This window comes from Humulus lupulus, chromosome 9 (genome assembly GCF_963169125.1).
Source record: "Humulus lupulus chromosome 9, drHumLupu1.1, whole genome shotgun sequence".
In the NCBI taxonomy this organism is placed as follows: domain Eukaryota; kingdom Viridiplantae; phylum Streptophyta; class Magnoliopsida; order Rosales; family Cannabaceae; genus Humulus; species Humulus lupulus.
In genome coordinates this window covers 66,845,798-66,871,041 of record NC_084801.1, presented here as the reverse complement: position 1 = coordinate 66,871,041, position 25,244 = coordinate 66,845,798, and the positions used below count along the sequence as shown (strand labels likewise).

The 25,244-nt window shown below is 38.8% G+C and overlaps 1 protein-coding gene across 4 annotated transcripts; it reads left to right on the top strand.

Moving 5' to 3' along the window:
• On the top strand, positions 1 to 25,208 carry LOC133800890 (uncharacterized). Of its 4 annotated transcripts, XM_062238996.1 has the most exons (7): positions 496 to 652; positions 942 to 1,127; positions 4,084 to 4,168; positions 15,922 to 16,029; positions 21,886 to 22,089; positions 22,167 to 24,058; positions 24,525 to 25,208. In XM_062238996.1, the coding sequence occupies exons 3-7, from the start codon at positions 4,145 to 4,147 to the stop codon at positions 25,060 to 25,062; spliced, it is 2,766 nt and encodes a 921-aa protein (XP_062094980.1). In that variant the 5' UTR covers positions 496 to 652; positions 942 to 1,127; positions 4,084 to 4,144; the 3' UTR covers positions 25,063 to 25,208. The 4 variants fall into 4 exon arrangements, with proteins under 4 accessions (XP_062094976.1, XP_062094978.1, XP_062094980.1 ...); XM_062238992.1 differs by lacking the exon at positions 4,084 to 4,168 and having other exon boundaries at positions 1 to 647; XM_062238995.1 differs by lacking the exon at positions 4,084 to 4,168.
• Positions 25,209 to 25,244: the final 36 nt, after the last annotated feature.

Here is a 25,244-nt window from a genome sequence, read left to right as displayed (position 1 = left end):
ATCCCTAAATGTAATAAAGAAAAGTGTTAAATATAATTGCAAATAGAAAGATACTGCCGCTAGTCGTATTCGCACAGCCTCCACACCGTGGCAGTTGGTTTCTCGTGTCCCTCCAACTGACTATGGAGAGAAATTCAGCAGCTCATGCCATGGAATGGAGCATCGACTTAGAAAAAGGTCTTCGCTCCAAGTTACCAGGTCGCTCTGCGAAAGCCATTCAACAGTTCGGACCCAGACTCCTGCGCTGGAGTCTCGAGCCGGCACCGCCCACACTGGCCGCATGCCACATGTTCGACCTAATTCCCGGGGAGGATCGTCTCTTCGCCAACGCCATTCTCTTGCGCCTTGCCGATGCTTTCAAGTCTGGAGACGAACACACCAAACTTTGTGTTGTTAAAGTGTTTTTAACGGAGTATAGGCACCGTGACAAACGCAAAGGGAGACGATATAAAGGGCTGCTGTCCAAGGGAAGGGTCTGCAACCACATTGAGTTGCTGACTCGAGTCAAGGTTGTATTTGACAATGGCGATTCTAATTCCAAGGCTCTAGCTTTGGCTCTCTTTGGTTGTTGGGCAGATTTCGCCAAGGACAGTGCTCACATTCGCTATTTGGTGCTTTCAAGTTTGGTCTCTTCTCATCTTTTGGAGGTGAGGTTAGTGTTTTTTTTTTTTGCGCTCTTTGTTCAGTTCATGGTTTGCTTATAAATTGTCTGAAAGTAATGACCTATTCTTTGTAAGAAGTGTTGTTCAAGGTCAATTTTTTTTTTTTTTATAACACTTAGCATTTGTAGTGATTTCTAGGTGTGGTTTTGCCCGAATTTTTTAGGAATAAATTTAAACATGGAGATTCTATTATGAAATATTTAGAGAATTCTTCAATTTTATTTAATTTGAGCCTGTTCGAAATGATTTTTGATCTTTGTATTTATATGGTTTTTACAGGTAAAAGCCGCTCTTTTTGCTGCTGGATGCTTTTGTGAGTTATCAGATGACTTTCCATGTATTGTCTTGGAGATTCTGGTTAATATGATGAGTTCGACTCAAACCTTGTTGCCTATTAGATTGGGTGCAGCTAAAGTCTATGCGAAAATGAGATATTCATATTCAACTGCAATTAGAGCTTATAAGGTACAATATAAAACTTGCCTGCATGTAAGAGTGTCTTCTGAACTTCAAATGCTCCCTCTGCCTTATTCTTTGGTCGAGTAAGGGGACATTGGTGAAAGTATTGATCTAACTTTATAGTGTTTTGGTCATATCAAGATTTTCATGCTATGACATGGTTTGGGTTTGTGATTAAAGTCTATGCTTACTTGAACAAGAGGGAACCCATAAGAGGCCACTTGTATGAAGTGCTAAACTCTCTTTCTATCCTTTTTACTAAGGATTTTCAGGAGTGCATCTCCCCTTTCTTTCTTTAGATAATATAACTCTGCCTCTGATAGGAAATTCCTGCACACAATGAATAGAACAGTAGCCAAGAGCAAAATTGAACAAAGAAATCTGGTCTGTATTAGATAACCTGGAGTTTGAGAGCCAGGATCTCTCCCTAAAGCTGGTTACAGCTACTATAATCTCCACACCCCCCTACTACCTTAGCTCACACACTATTCCCTTAGCCTACCTCACCATAAGCTCGTATACCATATCCCCTTACAACCACAACCTAGGCATGGCAAAATGGGGCGGTGAGGCAGGGCGGGGCGGGACTCCGACCTGACGGGGCATCTTTGTCCTGGTAAAAACGGGGTGGAATTCGGGGCGGGGCAATTTTTCTATACTCTAACTACTTATATACATAGTACTTAAAATTGACATTTTATATGTAGTTTAGAATATCTTTAATTCTATATTCTAAATATTGAAAAATATGTTTTATATAATTCATCCTTATTTTTGTATTTATTTTGTAAATTTTAAAATAAAAAAAACAAAATATAATATCTGATGGTGTAGTTGATACAAAGTGTAAAATATAAATATTACAATAAAATAATAATATATAGGCTTAGGGAAAATTCTAAAATTATAATTTAATGTTTCTAAAAAAAAAGTTACATGGGATAAATGGGACAGGGCACACCCACCTCGATTAAGCCGGGGCGGGGCGACCCGCCCTGCTCCAAGAAACTAATCGTGGCGGGGCAGGGTAGACCTGCCCCATTTACATGCCTACCACAACCCCTCTAAAAAACTCTAAACCAAGTAAGCTCTCAGCCACGTATAGCTTTCTCTTTCTTACCTTTCCGAGTGTACACAAATGTGAGGGGAGGTCTATCAATACCTCGCCTAAAGTCTCACCTTGTCCTTAGGGTGGAAACTAGGATACTGCTGATGAAGGACATTTAAGTCTTCCCAAGTGGCTTCAAACTCCGGTAAGTTCACGCATTTGATCAAGGCTTGGGGCTATTGCTTGTGAGTGTTTGGACGAACATCAAGCACTTGCTTTGGCTCTAAAGACCATTCCAAGTCCGTTGAGAGATCATTTGGAAGTGCTGTGGCAACTTGTTGAGGTCCAAGAGCTGCACGAAGTAGTGAAACATGGAAGACAAGATGAATTTGCGATTTTGGAGGCAACTTAAGTTTGTAGGCGGCTGAGCCAATTCAAGCTAACACCTCAAAGGGACCAAAGAAACGTGGGTTGAGTTTCTCATTCTTTCTTTTTGCTATAGACTTTGACGATAGGGCCTAAGCTTAACATAGACTAAGTCTCCCACTTCAAACTGAATATCTCTCCTCTTACGGTCCGCTTGTGCCTTCATTTTCTGTTGAGCTCGGTGTAGATTCACTTTCAGCAGTTCAAGAACCTCATCCCTTGTATGAAGTGTTTGTTCGACTGCTGAAACTTTTGTGCTGGTTGGCTCAAAACGAAGCAAAGGTGGAGGATCACGATGATAGACAGCCTTAAATGGAGTTATTCCTGCTGCTGAATGGTGTGAAGTATTGTACCAATAGTCTGCACATGGTAGCCATTTCACCATCTGAGTTGGCTTGGAGCTAACGAAACAACATAAATATGTTTCTGTAGAAATAATTTGAATTATTACTTAGTTTTTTACTGTTAAGGTGTAATTAATGTAAATTAGTTTATACCTAGAATATTCCTTTGTACTCGGCCTATTTAAAGGCTATTCGTTTAGAAGTAAAAATAACAATCAAGAGTATATTTTTGCACATGGTATCAGAGTTTTAAGAGCTTAAAATTTGAGAATTTTTTTCCAAAATTAGGCTTATTTTTTCTGCCCTTTCTTCAAAAATTAGGATTTGGTACTCTTGAGGTTCAACCTTAGAAAACTATTTTAAAGTTGTTTTCTCTTCTTACCTCCACCACAGAGAGATTGCTCAGCCTCTAGTCAACAAAACCCTGGCGTCCACCTTCCAGATCACCGACTGATACTGTTCACGTGCGTCACTATTCATGCGCGGTACTGTACACAGATATTGTTTTTCTTCCCAACCAGCACCTTTCCTCTGATTTTTCCTTTCTGACCATTGAAAATCGACCATAGTCACTTCTCCAACTGATCTCAACACCACTTGCGATAATTCCATCATCAGTGAAATCTCAAAAACGCTCTCTGAGGTTGTTACCCATCACTTTGAACAGCCTAATCTTCAGCACTCGGCTGCTGAAAACAATTTTAAAGGGAGCGCTATGACTGTTGCTCAGCGTGGTACATTCCCTTTCCCCACAAATCAGATTGTTCCACTCCATAGGTTTCTCAAGTCAACTTCCGCACCAGATCTGAACTTTCCGGGATTTTTCTCCACTCCAAACACTTTTGTTGTGTTTAATGCTCAAACTTCGCTGTGGATCGTCGACTCTTGCGCATCTGACCACATGACTGGTCAATCTCATCAGTTCATTATTTAGAGTCCTTGTTCAGGTACTAGTAAAATAAAAATTGCTGATGGCTCTCTATCAACTGTGGCTGGTAAAGGTTCCGTTTATCTATCTCCTGTCCTTATTCTTAAAGATGTCCTCCATGTGCCAAATCTATCTTGTAATCTCCTCTCAATTAGCAAACTTACCCTTGATCAAGGTTGTATTGTGAAATTCTCACCCTTACATTGTGATTTCCAGGAATTGTTCTCGGGGAAGACGATTGGAAGTGCAAGAGAATGTAGCGGGCTGTACTACTTTGATGTTGACCCTTCATCTGCTCAAGGTAATAAAATGTTGCATTCTGGCTGTATTGCTTCTAATATTGATATTATGCGATGGCATTATCGATTAGGACATCCTAGTTTTCCCTATCTGAAACATCTGTTTCCTAGTCTGTTTAAAAACAAACACTTGAACATGTTCCAATGTGAAGTGTGTCAATTTGCAAAACATACTCGAAGTGTTTTTCGTTCTCGCCCCTATAAGGCATCTCATCCTTTCACTCTCATTCATAGTGACATGTGGGGGCCATCCAGGGTTACAAATGTCTCTAAAACTCGCTGGTTTATATCCTTTATAGATGATCATACTCGTTTAACTTGGGTGCTTCTTTTAAAAGACAAATCTGATGCCGCTGCCACTTTCAAAAAATTTCATTCAATGATTAAAAATCAATTTCAAGCTATTCTCCAAGTTCTGCACACTGATAATGATATAGAATATTTTAATTTCATCTATGGTGATTATCTTATCTCTAATTGCATTGTCTATCAAAGTTCATGTGTTCGTACTCCCCAACAAAATGGGATTGCTGAAAGGAAAAATCGACATCTATTAGAAGTTGCTAGGGCTCTCATGTTTTCTACTTCTGTTCCTAAGATTTTTTGGGGAGAAACTATTTTGACAGCAACCTATTTAATTAATAGAATGCATTCTTGTGTCTTACACTATCAAACTCCAATATCTTCTCTTCTTAAGATTTATCCAAAGACTCACCTACTCTTAGATATTCCACTAAAAACGTTTGGTTGTACCACCTATGTTCATGTTTTAGGACCTACTCATACCAAACTTGATCCTCGTTCTCAAAAGTGTATTTTCCTTGGGGTATTCTTCCACCAAAAAGGGCTACAAATGTTACAACCCTCTCACTCGTCACCTTAGTGTCTCATCAGATGTCACATTCAATGAAGAGCAACCTTTTTATCCCAACACTTCGCTTCAGGGAGGGATTGTTAAGAATACTCACTATTGGGATACATGTTTACCAATGATAGGACCTAAATTCAGTCCACCCACTGAATCTAATCCACCAACTGAGTCTAGTCCGCCAATTGAGTCTAACTCTGTGCTAAATTCTGAACAAAACACTTTTGAAATAGAAAAGACAGACCAAATAAATTCAGAAAAAGAGTTGGTTTATACTAGACGACGGGGACATCAAGTAATACCGCCTGCTACGGATCTCATCTCCCATGAGTCTGAATCAGTGACAAATCCCAATGTAAGTGATTCTTTGAGTCCAATTTCATTTGATTCTAATCCTAGTTGGAGTGTGATAGAATCAGATCTGCCCATTGCAAAAAAAGAGTGAGAAATTGTACTTTACATCTTATATCTAAGTATGTGTGCTACAGCAGACTCACCGAAATTCAGAGCCTTTGCTGCCAAACTTGAGGAGACAATTATTCCAAAAAATATTGATGAAGCCTTGTCCATTCCTGAGTGGAAGAAAGCGATTAAAGAAGAAATGGGGGTGTTGGAAAAAAATGGTAATTGGAAAATAGTTGCTGAGCCAAAAGACAAACATGTTGAAGGATACAAGTGGGTATTCACAGCGAAATACAAAGCTGATGGTACTATAGAAAAATACAAGGCGAGACTGATTGCAAAGGGGTTCACTCAAACTTATGGGGTGGACTACACAGAGACATTTGCGCTAGTGGCAAAACTAAACGCAGGAAGAATTCTCCTATCAATAGCTGCTAATCTTAATTGGCCATTGCAGCAACTTGATATTAAGAATGCCTTTCTAAACAGAAATTTAGAGGAAGATGTCTATATGAAGATTCCTCCTGGTCTCGAAGGAAAATATGGAAAAGAAACATGTCACTTAAAGAAATCTCTCTATAGCTTGAAACAATCACCACGAGCATGGTTTGAGAGGTTCAATCAAGTGATCAAGAAGCATGGGTACAAACAAGGTCAGTCGGATCATACTCTATTCTTCAAACACTCACCAGATGGTAAGAATGTAATTCTTAATATCTATGTTGATGATATGATTCTAACTGAAAATGACCTTAATGGAATGGAGCTTAAAAGACTACTAGCCCAAGAATTTGAGGTAAAAGATCTTGGTCAGATGAGATACTTTCTGGGTATGGAGTTTGCAAGAACCAAGCAGGAGATTTCAGTCTCTCAACGTAAGTATGTTATTGATCTACTCAAAGAGACTGGTATGCTCAAACGTAAACCAACAGCAACCCCAGTGGAACCCAAAGGGAAGTACAAGAAGAAAGAAAAGGAGAAACATGTAGACAAAGGGATATATCAACGACTATTGGGAAAATTGATCTATTTATCTCACACCAGACCTGATATTGCCTTTGCAGTTAGCTTGGTCAGTCAGTATATGTACAACCCTTTTGAAGAACACTTGGAGGCAGTTTACAGGATATTACGATATCTAAAGAAGACACCTAGAAAATGTCTGTTGTTCAGAAAAAATAGAGAAAGAGGCATAGAAGCTTTCACTGATGCAGACTGGGCAGGTTCAATTGAGGACAAAAGATCAACATTTGGATATTGTACCAAGGTATGAGGAAACCTTGTTACTTGGAGAAGCAAGAAACATCCTTTTGTTAAAAGAAGCAGTGCTGAAGCCGAGCTTAGAGCTCTTGCTCAAGGAGTATGTGAATTGATTTGGATCAAACGAGTTCTTGAAGAACTACAACTTCGAAGAGAGAATCCTTTGAGACTATACAGTGACAATAAATCAGCAATTAATATTGCACACAATCCGGTTCATCATGATAGAACCAAACATGTGGAGGTGGACCGTCATTTCATAAAAGAAAAAATTGAAGAAAAAGAACTATGTGTCATTTATGTGGGGATATTTGCGGCATAAGTACCCAATGTTTGGGTTTTGTACGCGGCATAGACCCAATGTTTATTTTTAGTGGCAAAAGTACCCAAAGTCAGTAAAACTGTAATTCCGTCAGTCTCTTCCGTTAGGTTCCGTTTCGTGATGACTGGACCAACACGTGTCACTTCGTGATTGGTCCAACTCAATAATATATTAGGGATATTTGCGGCATAAGTACCCAATGTTTGGGTTTTGTACGTGGCATAAGTACCCAATGTTTAAAAATAATTATGATTTGGACCAATAAAAACGTGACACGTGTCTGCCTAACGGAGGAGACTGAAGGAATTACAGTTTTACTAACTTTGGGTACTTTTGCCACTAAAAATAAACATTGGGTCTATGCCGCGTACAAAACCCAAACATTGGGTACTTATGCCGCAATTATCCCCGTTTATGTGCCAAGCAAACAATAAGCTGCTGATTTGCTAACAAAAGGATTATAAAAAAAAAGCTTTGATGAGCAAGTGTGCAAGCTGGGCATGTGGGACTTGTATGCACCTGCTGAGGGTGTAGAAATAATTTGAATTATTACTTAGTTTTTTACAGCTAAGGTGTAATTAATGTAAATTAGTTTATACCTAGAATATTCCTTTGTACTCAGTCTATTTAAAGGCTATTCCTTTAGAAGTAAAAATAACAATCAAGAGTATATTTTTCCACAGTTTCTAGGCAGCGGTTAACCTCCTCGCTTTGGCAATCTGACTGAGGGTGGTAAGTGGTGCTGCGCTTGAGATTTGTGCCTTGCAAACGAAAAATTTCCTTCCAAAATAGGCTGAGGAAAATTGTCTCGATCCAAAACAATAGACCGAGGTAAGCCATGAAGTCTAACAATTTTGCGAACAAAAACTGCTGCACTGTGATGGTTGAAAAAGGATGGCGCAGCGCAATGCAATGCCCATACTTGGTGAGACAGTCCACTACTAAAAATATGGAATCAAACCCGTTTGAGTGGGGCAATCCTTCTATGAATCCATGGAAATTTCTTCCCAAATTTGAGCAAGAATTGGAAGAGGTTGCAGCAACCCTGCTAGAGATTGGGCTAAATATTTTTTTTGTTGACATATCACACTTGGCAGCAAACTTTTGAATATCTTTTCTCATTGCCTGCCTATGAAGATTGGGAGCTACCCTTTGAAATGTCTTGAACACGCCTGAATGTCCCCCAATACTGCAGCCGTGATATTCTTGCAATATGAGTGGAATAAAAGGTGAAGAAGATGGAAACACTAACCTGCCCTTAAACTTTTGACATCCTTGATTATAAGTGTACCCTTGTGTAGAAAATACTGGTTTGTTTTATTGGCTAATATTATTTAAATATTTGTTAGAGATATTAGTTACATAGAATGTGAAACCAATCTGTATATTTCCTTTCTTAGATATTTGATAGGCTAATTTAATTGTAATTAGCTGATTTGATTTTATTGTAATTACTCCAAAATATTAGGCATTCAATACCAAATATCTCTATAAGTTGTACCATGCCTATTTAAATGGCATAGTTCTCAAATAATAAAAAATGTGAGGCTATTTTCCACATGGTACCATACCCTCACCCTAGAGATTACATTTTTTTTCTGCCATTTTTGAAATCGCAAACAATTTTTTTTTTCCTTCTTCCCAATTGCAGCCTTTGTTTCCCTTATGGCAGACCCCACCAACCAAACTCCTCCAATGGCTTCCATCACTGGTGATAACTCAGCCAACTCCTCCATCAACAAACTCTTTAGAATTCCTCTGATGCCTCTCCTACTCCATTTGATCACCAAAATTCTCTCCAAATCATTATCCACAAGCTGAGTGGTCAAAACTTCTTGCAATGGTCCCAATCTGTGAAGATGTGTCTACGTGGACTTGGCCGCTTGGGGTATTTGAATGGTTCTATTGCTGCTCCTGACCTTGTTGATCCATCTTATTCCAAATGGGAGTCAAAAAACTCTCATTATGGCATGGCTGATCAATTCCATGGAAGTTGATATTGGTAAGACTTATCTATTTCTCTCCACTGCTCAGGTTGTGTGGGATATTGTCCAGGAAGCCTTCTCGGATTTGGAGAATTCTGCTCAGGTCTTTGAACTCAAGTCTCGACTTAGGGACTAGCGACAAAACTCTCTTTCGGTAACTCAATACCATGGCATTCTTTATAATCTTTGGCAAGCGATTGATTTATTTTATGTACCTGAATGGAAATGTTCTACTGATGCTTCTATTTATCAAAAGATGCTCGATCGAGAGACTTTTTGATTTTCTCCATGGACTTAACCGAGACCTAGACAAGGTTCGTGGTCGTCTCTTAGGGAAAAATCCTCTTCCCACCATTCGTGAGGCATTTGCAGAAGTTCACAGGGAGGAAAGTCAGAAAAGGGTCATGATGGGCTCTCCGTTGCTGCTGAAACTGACCATTCTGCTCGACGTCCTAATGATGGTGAAGACTCTCAAGGGACTCGTCGTGAACGCCCTTGGTGTACTCACTGCAGGTAGGTTGGTCATACCAAGGAGACATGCTGGAAGATTCATGGGAAGCCTCGCTCCTCTAATCGCACCAATTCCGACAGTCAGGCCTTAATCGCTACTCCACCTGAGCCTTTTCCATTTTCTCAAGCCCAAATCACTCAACTCCGTCAGCTATTAAACACATCAACTAGTGCTTTCACACCTGAACTTGTGTCTACTCTTAATCAAGGTACTTCTGTTGCCTTCAATGCTCACAAAACTGCCTGGATTGTAGACCACATGACTGGTCAGTCCAGCCACTTTACCACATTCTCCTTGCCCAGGTACTCACAAAATTAAAATTGCTGATGGTTCTCTTTCTTCTGTGGCTGGTAAAGGATCTATACGTTTATCATCTTCCCTTATACTCCATGATGTTCTCCATGTTCCCAATCTGTCTTGTAACCTTCTTTTTGTAAACCCAAGATCTAAACTGTTTTGCTTCACCACTTGGTTGTCATTTTCAGGATATGTCCTCGGGGAAGATGATTGGGAATGCGAATGCATGTAGCGGGCTGTACTACTGACTCAGTTCCTCCTGCTCAAGTCACAAAAGTTTTTGTTTCTAGTTGTATTTCTTCAGATAATAATGATATTATTCGGTGGCATTATAGGCTAGGCTACCCTAGTTTCTCATATTTAAAATATTCATTCCCTAAGTTGTTTCAGAATAAAGACTTGATGAGCTTATTTCATTGTGAAATGTGTCAGCTTGCTAAATATACTCGTGCTATTTTTTTGTTCTATCCCTTACAAATCACCACAGCCTTTTAATCTTATTCATTGTGATATATGGGGACCATCTCGAATAACAAACACTACAAATACAAAATAGTTTATCACTTTTATTGATGATCACACAAGGGTTGGGTATTTTTGCTTAAATCTAAATATGATGCTGCCATAATTTTTAAAAATTTCCACTCTATGATCAAAACTCAATTCAATGCAAATCTTCTAGTCTTACACACTGACAGTGACACTGAATATTTTAACTCAATCTTGGGTGATTATCTCCTCTCTCATGGCATTGTTCATAAAAGTTCTTGTGGAGGCACACCCCAACAAAATGGGATTGCCGAGCGCAAAAATAGACATCTATTAGAAGTTGCTCGAGCTGTTATGTTCACAACTTCTGTTCCAAAACACTTTTGGGAGGAGGGAATACTCACTACTGCCTATCTTATCACTAGAATGCCATCTCGAGTGTTGAAATTTCACTCTTCTCTCTATGCTTCTCAAAGTATACCCATAAACACTGCTGGTTTCTAATCTTCCTTTGAAAACATTTGGTTGTGTCTGTTATGTTCATGTTTTTGGTCAACATAGCTCTAAATTTGATCCTCAAGCCCTTAAATGCATTTTTTTGGGTTACTCTTTTACAAAGAAGGGCTACAAATGCTACCTTCTCCCCACTTGTCGTGTGTACATTTCAATTGGCGTTACATTTCATGAAGAGCAACCCTATTATCCCAACCTTTCGATTCAGGGAGGGACAATGAGTGATGTCTCCAGTTGGGATACTTGCCTTCCAAAGGCTATCCCTGAAATTCCGGAATTTCCAAACCCATCTGAACATCAAGAATCTCAGCCACCTATGCCTAAGGAACTCTTAGTCTACTCTCGGTGATCAAAAAATCTTCAAGTAGTACAATTCACTAATGCTCCAACATCTCATGAATCTGATCCACAGACTATTCCTGATGTAAGTAATTCCTCCCTTGCTCCTATTGAGGTGTTGAGGCCTTCACAGATGCGGATTGGGCAGGTTCTATTGAGGATAGAAGGTCAACCACGGGCTATTGTACCAAAGTTTGGGGGAACTTAGTTACTTGGAGAGGTAAGAAACAGCCAGTGGTAGCTCGAAGCAGTGCAGAAGCAGAATTTAGAGCCCTTGCTCAAGGAGTATGCAAATTAATCTGGATCAAACGCATATTTTAGGAGCTGAAACTTCAAAGAACAGAGCCTCTAAATTTATTTAGTATCAGCAATCAGCATTGCACATAACCTAGTTCATCATGATAGAACGAAACATGTGGAAGTGGATCGACACTTCATCAAAGAAAAAATTAAAGGAAAAGAGTTATGTGTTGTATATGTTCCTAGCAAACAACAACAAGCTGATATGTTCGCTAAAGGTTTATCAAAAGACAGTTTCAACGAGAATGTTTGCAAGCTGGGCATATGGAATCTCCATGCACCAGCTTGAGGGAGGGTGTAGAAAATACTGTTTTATTTTATTAGCTAATATTATTTAAATATTTGTTAGAGATATTAGTTACATAGAATGTGAAACCAATATGTATATTTCCTGATTTGATTTTATTGTAATTGCTCCAGAATATTAAGTATTCAATACCAAATATCTCTATAGGTTGTTGCCTATTTAAATGGCATAGCTCTCAAATAATAAAAAATTTGAGGCTATTTTCCACACCTTCATTTTCCTTACCAAGTTGCACCTCTTGAATAATCTTGGACAAATGCGGATTAGCTGCCACATGTGCTCACACATCAAGTAGGGAGATGACTGTAGGGGCCAATGGTAGCGAACTCAGCTCCTTGATACATCTAGGAGAGAGCATCTGCGGCCTTATTCTCTAGGCCCGACCGGTCTATACTAAATGTCAAAGTCGTAACCTAGCAGTTTAGTTAGCCATTTTTGATGCTCGGATGCCACCAAATGTTGCTCCAAAAGATACTTCAAGCTTCGTTGTTCGGTGCGAACTAAGAACTTCCCAACAAATATGGTCTCCATTTTTGGACTGCCAAAACAATTTCCATAAGCTCCCTTTCGTAAACCGATTTCGTCCTTGCTTTCAGCGATAATAATTGGTTGAAGTAGGCTATAGGCCGCTGTTGCTACATTAGGACAGCACCTAATCCCGAGCCCGAGGCATCCGCTTCTAGAACAAAAGGAGTTGAGAAATCCGGTAGGGCAAGAACTAGAACTGAACACATGGTTGTTCGGAATTCCACCCAAAGGCATCTTTACGGAGTTGATCCGTTAGAGGCTTTGCAATGGATCCATATCCTCTCACAAACTTTCGATAGTACCCCGTAAGGCCCAAAATACCCCTCAAATCTCTCAAGGACTTGGGGACCAGCCACCCTTCCATTGCCTTCAATTTGCTTGGGTCAACGTAGACACCTTTTGCTGAAATCACATGGCCAAGGTACTCTACCCGAGGTTGAGCAAACAAGTATTTTTTTTTGGTTTGCATATAACTTGTGGTGTTGGTGCATATGCAGAACCATTTCTAGGTGAACCTTGTGTGACTCCATAGTGGGGCTGTCGACCAATATATCATCATAAAATACCAACACAAATTTGCGTAGAAAATCACGGAATACCTCATTCATGAGGGCTTGAAAAGTGGTTGGCGCATTTGTGACGTCGAAAGGCATAACAAGGAATTTGTAGTGCCCGTCATGAGTGCGAAAAGTGATCTTCTCTATATCCTTAGCTGCCACTTGGATCTGATTGTATCCAGATTTGAGGTCCAACTTAGAAAAAATAGTTTCCCCATGTAATTCATCCAATAACTGGAATGGGAAACTTGTCCGCCACTGTTTCCTTATTCAACGCTCTATAATCAACCCAAAACCGCCAACTACCATCTTTTTTCTTCACTAACAATACGAGCCTCGAAAAAAGGATAGTACTTGGCTGCACAATCCTTGTCCGTAACATCTCCTCCATTAGCTTCTTGTTCTCGTCTTTTTGCACTTGTGCATATCTATATGTGCGAACAGAGATTGGACCAGCTCCCTCGCGAATGGTGATGGTATGCTCTCGGACCCTCTTTGGTGGCAACCCAGGTGGCATGTCAAATATCGATTGGTATTGTTGGAGTAATCTCGACACTGATTCTGGCACTTGTTGATCATTACTTGGAGGCACCATCGCTAATGGGGTCAGCTGAACCCAAAACCCCTGCCCCTCATGCGGTGCAGTTAGAATCATAACTTTCAATGAAATCTGTGATTTACATAGAGTTGGGTCACCTTGCAAAGTCACCCACGCCCCAACTACTTCAAATCACAAACCATTGTTTGCCAGTTTACTGGCATATTATCGAGTCTCTAACCATTTGATACCAAGAATCACATCTGCCCCACCCAAGTCCAATGGTAGAAAATCGGTAACCACTTGCAATGATCCCAAATCTAAGTTCACTTGGGAACATATTCCTTTTGTTCTCACCTTGCTACCCATTCCCAAGAGCACTCCTAAACAAGTTGTCGCCATTATTGGGAAATTAGCTGCTTTAACCACATTGGTGGAGATGAAATTATGGGTGGCTCTGCTGTCAATAAGCATTGTCACTTGTTGCTGCCCGATCTTCCTAGCCAAATTCATTGTGTGTCGATGATATGCCAACCAAGGAATTTAGAGACAAAGTGGCCAAAGTTTCTTCAGCAATGTCCTCACTACCCGAGTCTGGGGTAGGCGGTGAAAACTCCAAACTAAGAGGTGCTTCTTCCTCATCCGTCATCAACAATACTTGTAAAAGCTTCATCTTACATTCGTGTCCTGTGAATTTTTTTTTGTCACATTTGAAGCAAAGACTGCGAGCCTTTTTATCTTGGTATTCAGCTTCTGTTAATCACTGCACCAAAGGTGACTTGGTCGGAGTAACTGTTTTAGCTTGCCCAGCACTAGGTTGCGCTGTCGTTGCCGGAGTTGAGAACGACATGAAGGTCGAGTTTCTAGTCATGAATGACGTAAAGGAGGGCTTCAGAATCGAGATAGGGTTGGGATTGTATTTTGTGCTTGGAGCAGGTGGGTTTGGGCCTGTTTTAAGTAACTGCTGACTTTCTTCAACTCTCTGGATTGTTTCCATTACTTGGGCCAGACCCACTGGTTGCAAGATGTGCAAAGCCCATTTGATGTCTTCCTTCAATCCCTTAACAAAGCTACCCTTGACGCCAACCACCCTTGACGCCAATGCCTCCCATATTAACTAGGTACTCTTTCACCGTCGTTTCTTGTACCACCGACAACCACTCTTCCACCGTCGACCCCACTGGCACTATGCGAAACCATAAAAGAAGCAAGGTCTTTAAAGCCATCCATGAGGTGATTGGTCTTCTTTGGTTTTCCAGTTGGAACCAAGACAGAGCATCCCCCTCCAGTCCGATAATCGTCGCCTCCAGCATGTGTGCCTCCGATAGCCTATTCAGCAAAAAATAGCGTTCCACCCAGAAAATCCAACCATCCGGATTGTCGCCAAAAAACAACGAAAGTTCCATCCGTGGGGGCCGATTCTCATGACCATAGCCATGGTCGCTGTAATTCCAAGGGTCACTCGTCTTTGATAGAGGCTAATGAGTTTGTCCTTGTTCAGTCGGTTGTGGACCTGACGTCGATGATATCTCAGCTTCAACCGCCTTCCGTTGCCGATCATTGCTAGCAGTCGTGGTCTCTGTGCGAGGCTGCCCCAAGGAAACCAACAATTGAGTCATGTGACCCACTAGAAAATCCATTTTCTTCAACATTGAAGCAAATTCCGACATCAAGGTGTCCATCTCTAGAGGAAGATGCTGAAAATCTGATCGGACTCCCATCAATTTAGCTCGGAAACCCAGTTGTTGGTTCTCCAAGCGTTCATCAATGGCCTCCAATGGAGTATCCTTCTTTGGTCCCACGATAGTGTCAACTCTGATGCCACTTTGATAGGAAATTCCTGCACAGAATGAATAGAATAGTAGCCAAAAGCAAAATTGAACCAAGAAATCTGGTCTGTATTAGATAACTTGGAGTTCGAGAGCCAGGATCTCTCCCAAAAGCTAGTTACAGCTACTATAATCTCCACACGGGGACACTTATTCACAACTTAGCCTACCTCACCATAAGCCCGTGTGTACCATATCCCCATACAACCACAACCCCTCTAACAAACTCTAAACCACATAAGCTTTCAGCTACATATACCTTTCTCTTTCTTACCTTTCCGAGTGTACACAAATGTGAGACGAGGTCTATTAGCCTCCTGCCAAACATGGCTAGTCTTGATATTAATAATTATTTTGTTAAAATATATTCCCGTTGTTACAATCTTGCACAAAATTCAACAGGATATAGGACATTCCATTCTACTCTATTCAAATCCTAGTCCTATGCATATCAGCTGCCCGAAACTTAATTTAAGCTTCTTCCTCTTTTACAGCCGAAAGGAATGTTCGATACATTGTTCAACTGAAACAATCATAATTCATACATTATGCTGTGTTTGATAAAAAAAATTGTTGCTTTAGTTCTTGTCCTCCCATCCCCCTTATTCTGTACTGCTCGTGTTTTCTCTTGGTGTTCGTTGATTGTATGTAGTATATACTATTACTATTATAACTAATGATTGTAAGGTGATTCTAACAATTGGTTGCAGACAGGTCTAAAGCTAGTATTAGACTCCCCAGAAGAAAATTATCAGATGACAATGTTGCTGTCACTGTCAAAAATTGCATCAACATTATCAGTTCTGATATCTGACCAGGTAACCTATGAAGCCACATGGAAGTAATGCAAAGGTCAAAGGTGTGATCCAAATTGAATGTTTTAAGTGTGAAGAATTACTTGTTCTATAATTGCCAAACATTTCTAATATAACTAGGTTAATATCATTGTACTTCCAATTGCATATGTGAACTTGTAAAGGTCCTATTAGTTTTTTTCAAATGCTAAATGTTCATTACATTTACTTCAATATATAAGTTTACAGTTTTTTCTTGGAGTGGTCAATGCATTCATTTTGGGTATTGAAAGTTCAGTTTTTGTAGGAAAATCTAAATTTATTATAGAGATGATTGTATAAATGTTATTTTGACAGAATAGGAAAGTAGAAAGTCCTGATTTTTCTGTCTTTTCTCTTTGATTTATTTCCCTTTATAGGGACCCCTGCAAGTGTATATATACACTACTTAAGAAATTGAATCCTTTATCTTTTCAATGTGAAAGTTGTTTATTGGCCAAAAGTCAACGTAAGTCTTATGCTAAAACTTCTTATCAATCTTCAAAATCATTTTATTTATTTCATAGTGATGTTTGGGGACCTTCAAAGGTTACTACTAATTATGGAAAAAAATAGTTTGTTACTTTTATAGACGACCATACTCTTCTTTGTTAGGTGTATCTAATGAGAGAAAAGTTCGAGGTTGAACAAATTTTTTCAGATTTTTATAAAATGATTGAAAATCAATTTCAAACACATATCAATATTTTGAGAACTGATAATGGCACGGAGTATTTTAATAATACCTTGGGGCATTTTTTAAAGGAAAAATGCATTTTGCATCAATCTAGTTGTCCAGATACTCCCGAACAAAATGTGGTAGCTGAACGAAAAAATAAGCACTTACTTGAAGTTGCTTGTGCTATGATGTTTTATATGCATATTCCTAGATATTTATGGGGAGATGCTTCTTACTGCATCTTATTTAATTAATCGTATGCCCACTAAAGTCTTACAATATATTACTCCATTAGAAAGTTTGAAAAAAAGTTATCCAGCATGTCGAATTAATTCTGTTGTGCCTTTGAAAATATTTGGTTGCACGGCTTATGTTCATCTTCCAAATAGATCTAGGTCTAAGCAAGGTTTTAAAAGGCGAAATCGCGAGGCGAGACGTTTTCTCTTAGTACCGCGAGGCGTAAGCCTCGAGGCGCAACAAGGCGTACGCCTCAAATATAAGAACAAATAAAATTTTAAAAATATAATAAAATTCATAAAATATCCTAAAATTCATGAAATTTCATAAAATTCATAGAATTCATAACAAAGAACACATAAGTCCATATCAAAGTTATAAAAGTACTAGTTATATAAGTCTTAAAATCATATAGATAAAATGTATTAATCGGTAGATGCTGCTGTGAGATGATGGTAGAGAAGAAAAGTGTGAGGGAGAGAGCATAAAATGCATAAAATGAGTGAGGAGAGAGCTTCTTGCGTGAAAATGAGAGAAACGAAGAGTGTGAGGGAGAGCAGAGATGAGATGATGGAGAGATGCTGCTGCGAGATGATGGAGAGAGGGGAGAAATTAGGGGAGATGCTGCTGTGAGATGATGGTAGAGAAGAAAAGAGGGGATTGTCGTGAGAAGGTTAGGAAGAAATTAGGGTTTTTTTTAACTTAAAATCTGATAAAATAAGCTCAAACTTTAAGCCCATTTAGTTAAAAGAAAAGCCCAAAACACTATTTTAAAAAAGCCCCACGTGTGAGGCAATAAAACAACCAAAAAGTACAGAAACATGAGGCATACGCCTCAGTCCGCCTCAGCTTGCCTCGCCTCAGAATCGTCTGCCTCACTTCCACTCTATGAGGCGGCGCCTCAGAGGCGTTTTTTTACCGCCTCGCCTCGAGGCGCGCCTCGAGGCGTACGCCTCAACCGTTTTTTAAAACCATGGGTCTAAGTTAGATCCAAGAGCTGAAAAATGTGTTTTTTGGGCTGTCCTCCTAATAAAAAGGGCTATAAATGTTTTAACCCTATTTACTAAACGTGTTTACACTACTATGGATATTTCTTTCAGAGGGAGAATGTAGGTGAACCAAAATTTTGAGAAATTCTTAAGCCTTTGCCAAAAACAATTATTGATTCTGAAAAAATTCAGTCTCAATCTACTAATGCTGAATCTGAACTTGGTCTGTCAGAACAAGAAATGCTACGATTGATTAAAAATCGTAACAATCTTGAGCCTGTGGTTTATTCTAGAAAAAATGTCTTTGAAAGAGGTAAAGATCATCAAATCATCCCCGCACAAGTCAAAATCAGTCCCTGGACGATGGCTCTTCTAATACACAAGGTAATTCTTCTTCTACTCCTATTTCTGATTTATCTCCAAATAATATTCTGCCTCCTCAATCTGATTTGAACATACCTACTGTTGAACCTACTCAAGAATCAATCTCTAAAACATCTTCTAAACTAGATGATCTTCCCATAGCCCTTAGAAAAGGAACTCGTATATGCACTAGACATCCTATCGCCAAATACATCTCATACAACCGCCTATCTGAAACCCATAGAGCATTTACTACTAAAATTTCTGAGCTTGTTGTGCCTAGAAACATACAGGAAGCATTGGGTGAACCGAGATGGAAAGCTGCAGTGTTTGAGGAAATGAGTGCTTTAAAAAAGAATGAGACTTGGGAGATTGTCACTTTACCAAAGGAGAAAAAAATTGTAGGTTGTAAGTGAGTATTCACAATAAAAAGCAAAGTTGATGAAAGTGTGGAACAATACAAAGCTAGGCTCATGGCAAAAGGGTTTACTCAAATCTATGGGATAGATTATCAAGTGACATTTGCTCCAGTTGCTAAAATCAACTCTATTCAGGTGTTATTGTCACTAGCTGTTAATTCTAATTGACCTTTACACCAATTAGATGTGAAAAATGCTTTTCTCAATGGAGATCTAGAAGAGGAAGTGTATACGAGTCCACCGGGTTTTGAAAAACACTTTGGTTTTGGAAATGTTTGCAAACTGAAAAAGTTTTTGTATGGACTCAAACTAGGGGTGCACACGGGTCGAATTTTTGGGTTTTGGGTTCATCGGGTTCAAGTTTTGCGAGTTTCGGGTGGAGAAAACCGAAATCGAAACCGATCCGAAGTTTTCGGGTTTCGGATTTCGGGTTGGGTTCGGGTTGAGCTGAGCCTGTTGGATTTTGGGTCGAAAAGCCCAATTTTGCAAAAATACCATTTTTTTTCATAGTACATTATAGTAAAAGCTAGCTCTTTCCTTTTGGTTTCATACTTGAAAATACTTGAGGTTATAATAAATGAAATCAACTTATAGTCTATAATATACAAGTTTAGTCTCAAAAGCTATTAAATAAAGCTTTGAGGGAGATTAAGTAAAAAAAAAACAAAAACATGTTCACAATAAATAATAAAATACAAATTTGTAAACATCATACAGTTCTAAATTAAATCCATAAACATTATAAGTGAAGCTTTGAGTCAATATTTTAAGTTGAGCAATTAAATCACCAGGTTAGAAAAAAAATGGTTAGATATTACATTCCCAAATCAATAAACATTTATCATTATACAATATACAGTTCTAATAATATTCCTAAATCCAAAATGAAGATGGGAGTGTATACGAAATCTCTAAATAGTAAAGAACGTATCCATTCACAGCATATATTTCACAACATTATACAAAATACCTCTAGGCCGCTTGACGGGAGGACCCTTGCCGTGACCGACTACCGTGAGAGACGGAGTCAGAGGGGAGGCCACATGAGACGAGAGTGGACCCTTGCCGTGATCGACGACCGTGAGAGATGGAGTCAGAGGAGGCAGGCGGCTGCTGGGTTTGTGAGAGATAGAGATAATGTGAGGGAGGCGAGGCGAGGCGAGAAGAAGAGGTGGTGGTGGAGGGAGGCAGCTCTGCTGAGAAGAAGGGGGGTCCGTGCGTGAGTGAGAGTGAAAGAGAAGAAGGTAAGAAATTTTAGATTTTTCAGATTTAGGGTTATTATCTTTTTTTTTTTTCAGATTTTTTTTTAAAATTTCGGTCGGAACCCGAACCCGACATTACTGAATTTTAAACCCGAACCCGACCCGACATATTTCGGGTTCGGATCGGAATAAACCCGAAAATTCGGGTTTTCCGAAAATTCGGGTTTTCGGGGTTCGGGTCGGGCGGGTTTTGCGGGTCAAATGTTCACCCCTAACTCAAACAATCTCCTAGAGCTTGGTTTGAAATGTTTGGTAGGGTGTTGAAATTGATGGGTACACTCAAAGTCAAGCTGATCATATAATGTTCTACAAACACTCAAAGGAAGAAAAAGTGGCGAACCTAATAGTATATGTAGATGACATTGTTCTAACCGGAAATGATTCATATGAATTAGAAAGGTTGAAGGTAAAGCTTGGTGAAGAGTTCGAGATCATAGACTTGGGAAATTTAAAATATTTCCTAGGAATAGAGTTTGCAAGATCTAATGCAGGTATTTTTGTGAATCAACGCAAGTATGTGCTTGATTTGCTCAATGAGACTGGCATGATCGGTTGTAAACCAGCTGAAACACCTACTGAACCCAATGTCAAATTGAAGCCTGCCAAAGTGACAAATGCAAAGGATAGAGAGCGTTATCAAAGATTAGTTGGGAGACTTATCTAGCTATCACATACTCGTCCTGACATAGCATTCTCAGTGAGCATGGTAAGCCAATTTATGCATTCACCTAGTCCTGAACATTTTGAAGCTGCCTATAGGATCCTAAGGTATCTAAAAAGGACACTTGGAAAAGGTCTCTTGTTTAAAGCTCGGGGACACCTGAAAATAGAAGCCTATTCGAATGCTGATTGGGCTGGAAGCATAACAGACTGGAGATCTGCCTCAGGCTATTGCACATTTGTAGGTGGTAACTTAGTTACATGGCGCAGAAAAAAGAAAAATGTTGTTGCAAGGAGTAGCGTTGAAGCTGAGTTCAGAGCAGTGGCTCATGGCATGTGTGAAATTTTGTGGATAAGAAGGTTGCTTGAAGAACTAAAGTCATTACAACCATCTCCAATGAATCTATACTGTGACAACAAATCTGCAATTGCAATTGCTCACAATCCAGTGTTCACAATCCAGTGTTCACAATCCAGTGTTCACAATCCAGTGCTTCATGACCGGACTAAACATATTGAAGTTGACAAGCACTTCATCAAAGAGAAAATAGAAAAAGGGCTGGTGTGCATGTCCTATATTTCTACTGGAGAGCAAGTGGCAGACATCTTCACAAAAGGACTCTACAAGAAACAGTTTGATTTTCTTAGTAACAAGCTGGCAATGGAGGATATCTTTCAACCAGCTTGAGGGGGAGTGTAGGAAAATCTAAATTTATTATAGAGATATGATTGTATAAATATGTTATTTTGACAGAATAGGAAAGTAGAAATAGTCCTGATTTTTCTGTCTTTACTCTTTGATTTATTTCCCTTTATAGGGACCCCTGAAAGTGTATATATACACTGTTCATTTTAGAGAAATATAGACCAGAAAATTACCTTTTCTCTAATCATCTGTTTCAAGGTAAAAATCTGCTAAATTGAAAAGATTTTTTCTTTATACGTTAAAAAACTCTTGGAAACTTATACTCCTGCTTCTGTGGAGAACTTTCTAAGGCACAAATAATTTAATATAAACAAATTCACTTATCAAATGTTTGGTCTTAACTTATTGTTCAATGAGTTTAAAATAACAGATGTCATGTCAGTACATGTTAAAAGAATCTGAATGGCTTGTTTTTTGTTTTTGCTAAAGTACTATATTATAGCAAGAAGCTCCCAACATTGAGAACAATAGTTATTTGATTTTTGTGGATACTTGATGGGTATTTCTTATTGACATTTGGATGCAGATTGGCTTTCTTTTCTTGTTTCTCAGCCCAGATAAGACTTTGAGACTGCAAGAAACTGCACTAAAATGCCTTTGTTTTATGTTTAATAAAGGAATATCCCACTTTTCTGCTAATGCAAATCTGGCTGAAGCATTGTTCAGCACCCTTGGTGAATCTTTAGTTCCAGCAAACATTCAATGCGTTTCTTTAAGGGTTTTGCATAAGGTACTTTCTAAATCATGTATATATTTGTTTAATGCTGTCAAATATAAATTATTTTGATTTACTTTGGACAATTGCAGATGGTTCTGAACATGCACAGTCTACCCAGTGACGTACTTGATCTTGATAAACTGTTGACTGTTGCTGAGAATGCATCCCTGTCTCCATTTATGTCAAAGAGCCTGCTGGCTGTTTGTATTCTAGTTGACATATCAAATAAATTCAAAGGAAGAAGAGATATTGGTTCCAACTGGTCATGTCCTTCAATTACATTCATGGTGATTTCGCTAATCTTTAATTGGATTACCTTGCTGGTGAAGCCACTGTTCAATACTTGTCCTTCTGATTCTGCAGTGTTTCAAGAAGTTAGTAACTTATTCAATCTTCTTCTTTCTATAGTTCGTGCACACCCAGATTCAGTTGTCATACTTCTTGATCGGATTTTTGTATTTTTGAAATACCTTTCCAATGTGAACGACAATACTGTGACTACAACTCAAATAGGTACCTCAGTTTATAAGAATGTTAACAGGAAGGGAGAAAAGAGCACAGTAATCAGATTGAAGCTTGTTTATAAAATTTATAGGTTTATGGTAACCTGTCTTGAAATTCAAAGTAAAGAAGCCAGTGTTGTCACTATGATTGTATTTGACAAAGTGAAGCTTATGGTTGAACATGTATGTGAAAGCAAAGTTTTTGATAGCTATACACACACAATCTACTCTCTATTGTTACATTCTCCTGTCATTTGGGGTCACAGTATGAATAAGAGTGAGGACAGTTGCAATCTTGACAAAATATCAGGTATATTGCAGCATAAGTACTCAGTGGAGCATGAATTGGTTACACTTGAATTTGCAAAGAAGATATTGGCAGAAAATAGGAATTGGTTGGCTTACAAAGTTGGAATGTATTCTGCATGTCAGGGTACATGGCTCACATCTTCTTTCATATTTCAGCAGCTAATTATGCTGGTTCATTCTGATTCCTGCAGTCACTGGTTAAAATCACTATTTCAATTTTGTAAATCTGAAGAAAAAGTTATGTTGCTGAGTTTGGAAAATCAAGGTTCCTTAGCAGACCAATTAGTGAAAATCAGACCCAATATTTCAAATTGCTGCAATGCTTTAGGTGAAACTGGCCATGATGGTACCAATAGTTTTTGTCAAGCCAATTGTAGTGAGGTGATTTTTAGTGCTTACAACAGTCTTTGCTCCTCGAAGGAAACATTAGAAGTTAATGTTACATGCCAAGCATTTTTTTTTCAGCGATGGTTTCTGTCTTTACGAGCAAAAACATTAAGATGTGTGGGGGATGTTCTTAAAACTCTAGGTGCTATTCCATTTGTCTGGGAAAGCGGTAATGACAGTGGGCAGGTTGAGAAAAGTTCCATCGTTGATTGCCTGTTCTCTTTAGAACAAATCACTCAGGTGTCTCTGAGGTTGGAGAGGCTGGCAAAGGAATTTGATCTATTTAGCGCATCCTTCATAGACATGGACAGTGAAAGTTCGAAAATCATTTCAGGCCTTGCACTCAGTACATCGCTCCTCGCCTTTATAACCGGGTTTTCTCTTTTCATTCCTAACCTTCATGATACTTGTTTGAAAAGCTCAACAAACAATTTACGTGCTCATCTATTACAAAACCTAGCTGGGAGGTTGTTGCACATAGACCATGAGGTCAGTACAAAAATCTATCAGATCACGAATACCAATGACCACACAAATGTAGATTGCTGTAACATGCAGTTCAGAAATCAAGCCTTGAACTTTGGTTGTGAAGCAAGAGATGTTCTTAATATTTGTCGTGTTGCTGTGTTTGATATAGCTTGCTTGCGAAGTGAGGCAGATGGAACTCTTACAGATAAAGATACATACCGAATTACTAAGAATGCTTTACAACTTATATTCAAAATTCTTATCAAATGGATGAAAATCCCTTCCAGGACCCCCAAGTACTTTTTTCGGTTAAGGTAATTTAGCAATTTTTCTCAGATATCAAGTTATTTATTTAGTTTTAGCGATAGGACTAGTCTGAAGGATCTCAATAACTTTTATGCTGTATACGTTCACCAAAGCATGAGTTTCCTCTTTTAGGCACCTGTAACAGTAAATTGTGTAACACCATTGAGCTCTTAACCTCCGGGTTTAGTCCAACTATGGGTGATTTGTTTTAGCTCTTAGATTGATTAATCAAAAGTATGGTATGCATCTATAGGATTTTTAATATTTTTCAATTATCTTTATCTGTTTATGTGACTACTGTTGGCATTTTTACTTTTTATCCGCATATAGAATTTTGGCTATTTCTAGTTTATGTTACTTTTAATTGTGCTTTAAAGCAAGTCTTTTTTATAATTTGTGAAAATTCAAAGCAGGTTAACACAATTTAAATGGCACCTGAAATTATGAAAGAGAATTGAATTTTTGTCATTTCAGGCCTTGCATTGGGTCAGAACTCTTTGCTGTCAATGTCGCAAAAAATGCAGATGGAATTTTTGTTGCACAAGGTGGCAGCCTTTCTTTAAGTCTCTGTCTTCAGCTAAGAAATGTTCCCACAGATCTTCCAGTTCGGCCCATTAAGTTGTATGGCATGCTCTACTGCAGAGTATCCTTTCAGGAGCCAAAACCAATTCCAGAAAATAAGGAGAAATCTAGAAGCAGTTATCAAGTTTGGGAAACTGACGACATAGTAGAAATGAATGAAAAACTTCTACATTACGTGACACAGTGTGGTACAAAAAATACGATCAATACTAAGCATGCTAGCGGCATTATTGAACATGGGTTTGCGAACACATTTGTTTGTTTGGAACCAGATGAGAGAGGACAGGGATTCTCAAGTTGCTTGCTTGACATTTCTAGATTTTCCACAGGTTCTTACAGAGTTAAATGGCTCAGCTGTTTTATTGATGATCATGGCACATATTGGAGTGTCCTCCCTTTGAATGCCGGACCTGCATTTACCATTTACTAACTGTTACAGATGTAGTAAAACATGCAAGTTTTTGTTACCATTATGTGAAGCTTTATCTATCAAGCTAAATAGATTACAATGATGGAATTTATTGATGTGTGCTACATTTTAGAAATCAATTTGTGATGATTTTCAATTATTGGACATTTGTGTGTTCTATTGGAAACAGACCTTTCCAGCAT

Excerpts from the sequence above, each read along its gene's own strand:
- LOC133800890 (XM_062238992.1), top strand. The coding sequence starts at position 123 with ATGGAGAGAAATTCAGCAGCTCATGCCATGGAATGGAGCATCGACTTA. Across the intron at positions 648-941 it reads TCTCTTCTCATCTTTTGGAG|GTAAAAGCCGCTCTTTTTGC; the intron begins GTGAGGTTAGTG and ends TGGTTTTTACAG. Across the intron at positions 1,128-15,921 it reads CTGCAATTAGAGCTTATAAG|ACAGGTCTAAAGCTAGTATT; the intron begins GTACAATATAAA and ends AATTGGTTGCAG.